General features: G+C 51.8%; 1 protein-coding gene across 1 annotated transcript in view; it reads left to right on the top strand.

The window, feature by feature from the left end:
• lyst (lysosomal trafficking regulator) overlaps window positions 1-10,000 on the top strand; it is a 64,208-nt gene that overhangs the window by 48,691 nt on the left and 5,517 nt on the right. Inside the window, exons 35-46 of the mRNA XM_056608963.1 lie at window positions 1-44; window positions 556-652; window positions 1,006-1,067; window positions 1,561-1,616; window positions 1,867-2,019; window positions 2,554-2,798; window positions 4,538-4,604; window positions 4,920-5,076; window positions 5,940-6,080; window positions 6,877-7,094; window positions 8,027-8,260; window positions 8,987-9,176. The exon at window positions 1-44 is cut by the window's left edge and continues 102 nt beyond it. Of these exons, the coding sequence (XP_056464938.1) occupies window positions 1-44; window positions 556-652; window positions 1,006-1,067; window positions 1,561-1,616; window positions 1,867-2,019; window positions 2,554-2,798; window positions 4,538-4,604; window positions 4,920-5,076; window positions 5,940-6,080; window positions 6,877-7,094; window positions 8,027-8,260; window positions 8,987-9,176 (1,664 nt within the window). The remainder of the gene's footprint in view (window positions 45-555; window positions 653-1,005; window positions 1,068-1,560; window positions 1,617-1,866; window positions 2,020-2,553; window positions 2,799-4,537; window positions 4,605-4,919; window positions 5,077-5,939; window positions 6,081-6,876; window positions 7,095-8,026; window positions 8,261-8,986; window positions 9,177-10,000) is intronic.

Raw genomic sequence — 10,000 nt, 5'->3', positions numbered from 1 at the left:
CATCCCCAACAAGTACCTGCTGAAGGACCGGCGCAAGGCCGAGGGTGAGTGGCACGCCGCGCCCGCCGGTGGGGGGGTGGCCTTCACGTCTCCCCTCGGCCCAAGCAGGTCTTCTTAACCTTTTGACAGTTACATTTACGTTAAGGGCATTTAGCAGACGCTTTTATCTAAAGCGACTTACAACACAAGTACATTTGTCAGAAGAAGAGAAACAATATATCGCTGTCGGTACGGTCAGGATGTTCATAGAGACGAGTGCCAAGCGCGAACAATCGCTAGGCTAACCCATTCCCCGTACACAACAAAGATCGCTAGGATAAGACGCTACACATGGTTAAGCACTTTTTTTAAGTGCAAGGACGTACAACGTACAACAAGTGCTTAAGAGGGGTGGGGGTTGGGGGGGGGGGGGTAAGGTAGGGGGGGCTATGCAGAGTCTTGGTGAACCCTGAACAATGAGTTTAGTCTTTTGCGGGAGGTGGTGAGCGTCTCAGGGAGCCCAGGGGTTCCAGCGCTGCTGTGCCTACAGTTCTGTTGTGTTTTGTTGTTCTCTAGACGCGGCCAAGCAGCCGCTGTCCTTCCTGTTTGAGGACAACACCCACTCGTCCTTCTCGTCCACCGTGAAGGACAAGGCCACCAGCGAACCCATCAGGTACACACGGCCTCCCTGAGCAGCACCACACTGGGAGGGAAGCACTGGTGTGGTGCGCCCCCCCCCAAAAGCAGCACCACACTGGGAGGGAAGCACTGGTGTGGGGGGGGCAGGGCTGGCAGCTCTGGTGGTGGTGGAAGCTATCTGCGTTTCTTCTCAAGATCTCTTCCTTGCTAATTAATTTTTTTCTTCCCTTCTGGAGGACTGGGGTTAGGGGGGGTGTCCTAAATATACGCCCTGCTAAGCCCTTTGAGACTGTAACTGTGATTAAGCGCGACGCGAATAAAGTTGGATAGAGCTGAATGGAGGGAGACCTGACCGAGGTGCCTGGGCTGCGTGTGTTCGTCTCTCAGGTTCACCAGGAGGTGCATCAGCGTCGCTCCCTCCGTCGAGACGGCAGGCGAGCTGCTCCTGGGTAACACACACACACACACGTACACAAGCGCACACACACCTACGCATTTCCACACAAACCGATTTCCGCACACTCACACACGAGCAAACACACACGAGCAAAACCATGCAAAAAGCACACACGCAAAAACACACACACATACGCGCACACACACACACACACACACACACACACACACACACACACACACACACACACACACACACACACACACACACACACACACACACACACACACACACACACACACAGAGACAGTTCTCCTGAAATCGTAATAGCTTCACCTTCACTCGCTAGACAACAATAACAACAGTTTCTAGTCATTCACCCCAGACTCCAGCATTGTGTTTACCACTCATTTCCTGTGTTTTTTTTCTCCCTCCCTTTGTATTACAACAACAATCACTGCCACACACGGCCACCACTGATGCTGCCGCTGCGAAAAAGGCTTTGCAGTCGAGTGTCTCACTGACCTTTCCCTTTTGTATTCCAGGGAAGTCAGGGATGTACTTTGTGGAGGACAACGCCACGGATGCACACGACAGCCAGGTAACGCCAGGGGAGAGAGGGGGTGAGGGAGGGAGTGAGGGGGTGAGGGAGAGTGCACCACCCTAGGGAGGTCGATGATGCATTGGCGGGGGGAGCTGTCACCGACTGACCTGAGTGCCGTGCTTTTGCTGATGTGTGCCTTCTGTGTGTGTGTGTGTGTGTGCGTGTGCCCGTGTGCCCGTGTGCCCGCGTGTGTGCATGCGTGTGTGCGTGTGCCTGTGCGCGTGTGTGTGTGTGTGTGTGTGGACAGAGCCCTCATTCTGAGCTGGAGGCCGCCTCCTTCTCCTGGACCTACGAGGAGATCAAGGAGGTGCACAAGCGCTGGTGGCAGCTCCGGGACAACGCCGTGGAGATCTTCCTCACCAACGGGCGCACCCTGCTGCTGGCCTTTGACACCACAAAGGTCAGGGGCTTCTCTCGTCTCTCACCGTGCCTGGGGAGTGTATCCACAAAAATGATCTATATCAACCGCCCACACACTGGCTCAGAGGGGGACGATGAGATTTGGTCGTCTCACAATCACCACCGTTTAATCTGCGGTTTTATTGGCGGCGGCTCCATCTTGGAACCCCTTTGATGTGCGAACGGTTTTCTGAACTTGATTGGCCACGTCGATCGCACAATGGATTTGTCCGTGCCTTTTTGAAGTCTTTAAACAATCAATCTCAATTCTTCTCTCTCTCGCTCTCTCGCACTCACTCACTCACTCACTCACTCACTCACTCACTCACTCACTCACTCACTCACTCACTCACTCACTCACTCACTCACTCACTCACTCACTCACTCACTCACTCACTCACTCACAAACACACACATCGCTCTCCTGGTAATAGTTCGATGTTCGCAGTGCTACTCTCTTGTGTCGATCGCGGACGTCTAAAACATAATAATACTAAATCAGGGTAAACACACATTACGTTATTTAACCCTCCAGTTCCGCGACGACGTGTACCACAACATCCTGACCTCTGACCTCCCCAACCTGCTGGAGCACGGCAACATCAGCGCGCTGACCCAGCTGTGGGGCTCGGGGCAGATCTCCAACTTCGAGTACCTGACGCACCTCAACAAGCACGCTGGGCGCTCCTTCAACGACCTCATGCAGTACCCCGTGTTCCCCTTCATCCTGCGCGACTACATCAGCGAGACCCTGGACCTGCAGGAGCCCGGCATCTACAGGTCAGTGATGGGGGGGGGGGGGGGTTTGAATGATCGTACATAACAAACTCGGTAGGTGGCGTAGAAGTAAAAGCTGGGTCACGTTTTGAGCTACACACTTTTCCCATCTAGTCACGACTGGGTTTTTGGGTTGTCGTTGCCGTTGAAGTAGTACACGATTGTTAATGCTACTTTAACCGCGGGGTCACAGAGAAGGTAGGACGGGTGGGGGTGAGTGTCTGTGAGCAGCAGGTTGTGGATGCTAGGTGTTCCACTCCCAGCCACAGGGCATTCCTTGGGCAAGAAGACTCACCGACCCGCTGGTTAATTGAATGCGTCTCACTTTGCCTTTGGATGAAAGTTGTCATTAATGAATGAATAATGCTCTTTTTAATGCATCTCTAAATGAGTGCACGTTACTGGTGATTCTATCAAAGGTAGGGTAGGCAAGAGTAAGCTAGATTTTGAAATCATCCAACTGAAATAATACAAAACACGCGGCTGGCTGGCTAGCTATAGCAATGGGTCTGCCACGCCTTGTGGAAGATTACGGTGATGCGCAATTAGTGCGTGCAAGACGACAGGACGACAAATCCAATCAATTCATTCAGAGCATTTCATAATGTTGCTGTCAGGAAATAAAGAGAATTATAAAAAAATTGACCAAAAAACGCTTCCTAAATAAATTGCCTACCTTTACTTAAATTATATTGTTCTCCTCTAAATTCCCCAAACTATTCTCTTTAACATGGAACAAATGTGGATTTAGTTGCTGTTCGGCTGCCGCCGAGTAAATCAAGCGTCCTTTAGTGGGAGCGATGGTTTCAGTGGCGTCTTGGTTGCAGCGTTCCCAGATGGTCTCTCCGTGACACCAGAGGAAGTGCGCTGCGGCTTCATGAAGAAACAGATGCTTCGCCATAATGTTGTTCTGAGCAGTGATGCCTGCGCATCAACAGCTCCATCACGGCACTTTGTTTCCCCGTTTAGCAAACAGAACCTCCGCACTGAGTCGGATGCTTTTTAATTCGGTGGGTGTCACTTCATTTGACTTTCCCAGACTGTGATGATGAATTGCGTCGACCGCAGCTCCTTGGCTGCAAGACAAGAGCGAGCGTGAATGTGAATGTTTACTGCCGGCTTGATAAGTTAAACACGATCCAGAAGATTAATGGTAGGACCTCACCATCATCTCTCTGAGCCATCCGTCTCCATCTGGGTAGCAGACGCTGCAAAACAGGGATGGGACAAAATATTGATACGGCTATGTATCATCGCCCTTCTTCGTTTGATACGAGAATCTATACACTGCCGGCAAATATATACATATTATTTTCTTATTTATTTTTTAAGACGAGTAACAGAAAAACTCAGTTTGGACCATGAATAAATAGGGTATTTTTGTATTCATCGTCAGACATATATCGTGATGTATTGTTATAAGTATGTCTAATTGATTAATGCAGAATCGCTCTATCGCGATATCATCGGTATCGTGGACTATGTATCGCATATCGTATCGTATAGTGAGGTACCCTGTGATTCCCTCCCCTACTACACAACGGACTCACGCCTTCAGCAGCGTTCTGTCAGAGCCTGTAACGCTCTTTGTCAATCTAGACGTCTAGTCGTGCCGAGGCAGAGTCGAGGGTCGCCACTGATCCACATGTGGATTTGTGCACCTGAGGGGAAATGGTTCGATTTGGTTTGAAGTCCAGTTTTGCACAGTATCATGACTCTTTCTCTTACTGTTGATCATACAGAAACCTCAACAAACCCATCGCCGTGCAGTCCAAGGAGAAAGAGGACCGATACGTTGACAACTACAAGGTGATTCACCACTGTGTGTGTGTGTGTGTCTGGGTGATCAAGTTTGTGTGTGTGTGTGTGTGTGTGTGTGTGTGTGTGTGTGTGTGTGTGTGTGTGTGTGTGTGTGTGTGTGTGTGTGTGTGTGTGTGTGTGTGTGTGTGTGTGTGTGTGTGTGTGTGTGTGTGTGTGCGCGCGCGCGTACGTCTGCGTTGGTGTGTGTGCACACTCGTGTTTGAATGTGTGTCTGCATCCTTGCCTGTGTGCGTGGGTCTGCATCCTTGCCTGTGTGTGTGTGTGTTCACACTCTTTGTGTGTGTGTGTGTGTGTCTGCCTCAGTACCTTGAGGAGGAGTACAAGAAGGGGCTCCGTGAGGACGACCCCATGCCCCCGGTGCAGCCCTACCACTACGGCTCCCACTACTCCAACAGCGGCACCGTGCTCCACTTCATGGTGCGCATGCCCCCCTTCACCAAGATGTTCCTGGCCTACCAGGGTGAGTCCACCACCACCAACACCACCACCACCACCCCCAGCACTACTGTCACCACCACCCCCAGCACTACTGTCACCACCCCCACCACCACGTCCAGCCTTAGCCCCTACCACCACCACCACCACCCCCAGCACTACCCTCCACCACCACCAACACCTCCTCCCACCACCACCATAAGCCTCCACTACCACCAAACCCCAATATCCACCAGCACCACTAGCACTGCCGCCACCACCACCACCACCCCCTACCACCGCCACCACCACCCCCCCCCCCCCCACCACCCCCCCCCCCCCCCCCACCACCACCCCCCCCCACCAGCAAACAATCACCACCATTAATAAGCAGTTTCTTCGACGAGACTGGAAAAAAAACGGTCCATGCCCGTCGTCATGCCGACGGCTCCGTCTTGGAACCCCTTTGATGTGCGAAAGGTTTTCTTCACTCATTTAGTAACGTTTAGTTTCACGGAGTAGCTGACCTTTTTGATTAGCCACGTCTATCTACAATGGATTTGTCTTCGCCCTTTTTGAAGTCTTTAAACAATTACCCTCCCTCCCCCCCTCCCCCCCTCCCTCCCCACACCACACCCCTCCCTCCCCACACCACACCCCTTCCTCTCTGACTGGCTGCTCACATCCTCCCGCCCGTTCCCTCTCCACCCTCGTCCATTCTCCTCCTCCCCTTCATCTCTGCCCCCTCTGATCCTCTGAAGGGCTGCGTCTCTTCATGTGCTCCTGAAACCCCCGCGCGCTCACGGCGCCCTGGGCCATAAAAGGAGGGCTTTGTGGGAGGCATTTAAAAGAGCGTTGAGGGGGCTTGTTTGTGATGAAGTGTGTCTTTGGCCCCGCCTCCTCCCCCAGACCAGAGCTTTGATATCCCCGACCGCACCTTCCACTCCATGAACACCACCTGGCGCCTGTCCTCCTTCGAGTCCATGACCGACGTCAAGGAGCTCATCCCCGAGTTCTTCTACCTGCCCGAGTTCCTGGTCAACCGAGAAGGTAGGGGGCCGAGGGAGGCGGGGGTCAAGGAGAAGGTAGGGGGCGGGGTCAAGGAGAAGGTAGGGGGCGGGGTCACAGAGAAGGTAGGGGGCCCGAGGGAGGCGGGGGTCAAGGAGAAGGTAGGGGGCGGGGTCAAGGAGAAGGTAGGGGGCGGGGTCACAGAGAAGGTAGGAGAGCTAGGGGGGCGGGGTCAAGGAGAAGGTAGGGGGCGGGGTCACAGAAGGTAGGGGGGGGGGGGTCACAGAGAAGGTAGGAGAGCTAGGGGGGCGGGGTCAAGGAGAAGGTAGGGGGCGGGGTCACAGAGAAGGTAGGAGACAGGGGGGCGGGGTCAAGGAGAAGGTAGGGGGGGGGGTCACAGAGAAGGTAGGAGAGCTAGGGGGGCGGGGTCAAGGAGAAGGTAGGGGGCGGGGTCACAGAAGGTAGGGGGCGGGGGGGTTGGGGTCACGGAGAAGGTAGGACAGGTGGGGGGGGCGGGGCGACTGAGGGGGTGACTGAGAAAGAGGGAAGGTCGCGTTTACCCATGTAAGGTCATAACCGCCGGTGAAGAGGGCAAGGCGAGTTTCTAAGTTCGGCCAGTTTAGATGATTCTAAAGGAGAGTCCATATATGGTCATGTATTCAAATGTGAAATTACGGCGAAGCCCGTACACCAATTAGTATACTTTTACATTTAGGCCATTTAGCAGACGCTTTTATCCAAAGCGACTCACAATAAGTACATTTGTCTCTGAGACAAACCACCGCCTCCACCCTGACCCTTGACCCCCCTCCTCTCCCCCCTCCTCCCCCCCTCCCAGGGTTCGACTTCGGCGTGCGTCAGAACAGCGAGCGCGTGAACCACGTGAACCTGCCGCCCTGGGCGCGCAACGACCCGCGGCTCTTCGTGCTGATCCACCGCCAGGCGCTGGAGTCGGACCAGGTGTCCCACACGCTGTGCCAGTGGATCGACCTGGTGTTCGGCCTCAAGCAGAAGGGCCGTGCCGCCGTGCACGCCATCAACGTCTTCCACCCCGCCGTACGTGGGGGAGGGTGGCCTGGTGACGGGGCGGGGGGGGGGGGGGGGGGGGGGGGGGACGGTAGAACAGGGCGGGTAATAATAATAATAAAAATAATAAATCAGTCTTGTATAGCGCATTTTTAGGACCCAATGCGCTTCAGAACCAAAAAATTTAATAAAGTAAAAGGGCTCCAAAAAAAAAAATATATATATATATATATAAATAGAGTAGGTGGTATAGTGATGGTAGACGGGACGTCGGGGTATTCTGGACATTTTGAAACAATGGCTGCCTTGGATCAAAGTGTAGTGAAGTACAAAATGGAATAGAAGGAACAATAATTCAGTCTGATCTTTAGATAGCTATATTATTACCTTGTAATAAACGTATCGCTCTTTAGTATATTTGTACTTTATGTTTAATTCTATTTCGTTTTTGTCTTGCATTTTACTCTTTCTAGAATGTTCTGCCCTAAATGGTAGCTAGCGGTAGCTAGTAGTTAGCGGTGACTAGTCATAAGAATGTCACCTGCCAGTCTAAGTCTGTGTTGTTCTGTGAGTCTCAACTAAATAGATGAATAAACCTAATAACCCAGGCATCTACCTGCTTGATAATCCGTAATCACGATTAAATGATCCTTGTAATCCATTCAGGGTAAAAACAACAACAAGAACAATACAAATGAATAGTTGTATTGGATGGTGACCCACTCGCTTGTATGCATATGACAGATAATAAGAGGTATAATAGGATGATAAGATGATATATAATGTGATGAGGTATGATATGATGTATAATAGGACGATGATATGACATTTAATATTATGTATAACATAATGAACTATAATAAGATCATAATATCATGTATAATAGAATCATAGTATGATGTATAACCTGAGGATGTTGTGGACCCCCCCCCCCCCCCCCCCCCCCCCCCCGGCTCCCCCAGACCTACTTCGGGATGGACGTGTCTGCGGTGGAGGACCCGGTGCAGCGGCGGGCCCTGGAGACCATGATCAAGACGTACGGCCAGACCCCCCGGCAGCTGTTCAGCGGGACCCACGTGGGGCGGGCGGGGGGGCCCCGGCTCCTGATGGACGGCGAGCTGCCCAACGCCGTGGGGCTGTTGGTGCAGCTCGCCTTCAGGGAGAACCGCGAGCAGGCCAAGGAGATCGTCTACCCGGTACGGGGGGGGGTGGGGTGGGGGGTGTGGGTGGGGTGTGTGTGTGTGTGTGTGTGTGTGTGTGTGTGTGTGTGTGAACCTCTCTGTGTGTGTGTGTGTGTGTGTGTGTGTGTGTGTGTGTGTGTGTGTGAACCTCTGTGTGTGTGTGTGCGTGTGTGTGTGTGTGTGTGTGTGTGTGTGTGTGAACCTCTCTCTGTGTGTGTGTGTGTGTGTGTGTGTGTGTGTGTGTGTGTGTGTGTGTGTGTGTGTGTGTGTGTGTGTGTGTGTGTGTGTGTGTGTGTGTGTGTGTGTGTGTGTGTGTGTGTGTGTGTGTGTGCGTGTGTGTATGTGCCTCTCTGTCTGTGTGTGTGTGTTTTTAGAGCTGGCCTATGCATTGAGTACCTCTTTTTTTCATTACACCTTTTTTGGTATTTCGCTCTAAATATTAAATATCTTATGTTTAAAGAAACGTGTACAGATAAAAGACCAGTCCTGGTGACACCTGCCTTGATTGGTTGAAAGTCAAAGAAGGAAATTGTCGTTTTATTCTGGAAAAAAAACGGATACAATAGTCTATATTAATACATTGGTGTTCTACTCTACATTTGACATGCTTTTACTTTGAAAGAACCATATCTGAAGACCCAATCACCAGGCTGGGTCCTCCCCCGAGGACAGTAGTCCACACACACACAGTATGCACCCCTCTCACTGGTCCTGCCCCCCCCCCCCCCTCCCCCCCCTCAGAGCCCCCTCCCCTGGATCAAGGGGCTGAAGTGGGGGGAGTACGTGGGGTCCCCCAGCGCCCCGGACCCGGTGGTGTGCTTCAGCCAGCCCCACGGCGAGAGGTTCGGCTCCCTGCTGGCGCTGCCCACGCGGGCCATCTGCGGCCTGTCGCGCAAGTTCTGCCTCATGATGATCTACAGCAAGGAGCAAGGTAGGCTTCACCTCACCCTGGGGGCGGGGCCATCGGCACGTTGGGCTGCGGCCGGGTTCAAGCATGCCGCGACGAGGTTGTGCCGAGTCCCCTCTTACGCACTGATTGCATGTCGTACGTCCTGGCACTTAATGTACGCCATTATTGTATGTTGTTCATCCTCGCACTTAATGTACGCACTTATTGTATGTTGTACGTCCTCGCACTTAATGTACACACTTATTGTATGTTGTATGTCCTGGCATTAATGTACGCACAAATGATATGTTGTACGTCCTCGCACTTAATGTACGCACTTATTGTATGTTGTTCATCCTCGCACTTATTGTCCGCACTTATTGTATGTTGTAAGTCCTCGCACTTAATGTACGCACTTATTGTATGTTGTTCATCCTCGCACTTAATGTACGCACTTATTGCATGTTGTTCATCCTCGCACTTAATGTACGCACTTATTGCATGTTGTTCATCCTCGCACTTAATGTACGCACAAATGATATGTTGTACATCCTCGACCTTAATGTACGCACTTATTGCATGTTGTTCATCCTCTCACTTAATGTATGCACTTATTGCATGTTGTTCGTCCTATCACTTAATGTACACACCAATTGTGTGTTGCACTCAAAAATAGTACTTGGCGTCTTGTAGCATTTTCTCCAAGCTATCTTTGTTGTATACAGGGAATGGGTTAGCCTAGCGATTACTAGTGCTTGGCACTAGTAATCGCATTACATTACCTTACTGCATTGCATTACCTTACTGCATTACATTACCTTACTGCATTACATTACATTACCTTTCTGCACCGACAGCGATATATT

This window comes from Gadus chalcogrammus, chromosome 15 (assembly GCF_026213295.1).
Source record: "Gadus chalcogrammus isolate NIFS_2021 chromosome 15, NIFS_Gcha_1.0, whole genome shotgun sequence".
Taxonomy (NCBI): domain Eukaryota; kingdom Metazoa; phylum Chordata; class Actinopteri; order Gadiformes; family Gadidae; genus Gadus; species Gadus chalcogrammus.
The sequence above is the reverse complement of the archived record's forward strand: the minus strand, read 5'-3'. Positions and strand labels throughout refer to the sequence as shown.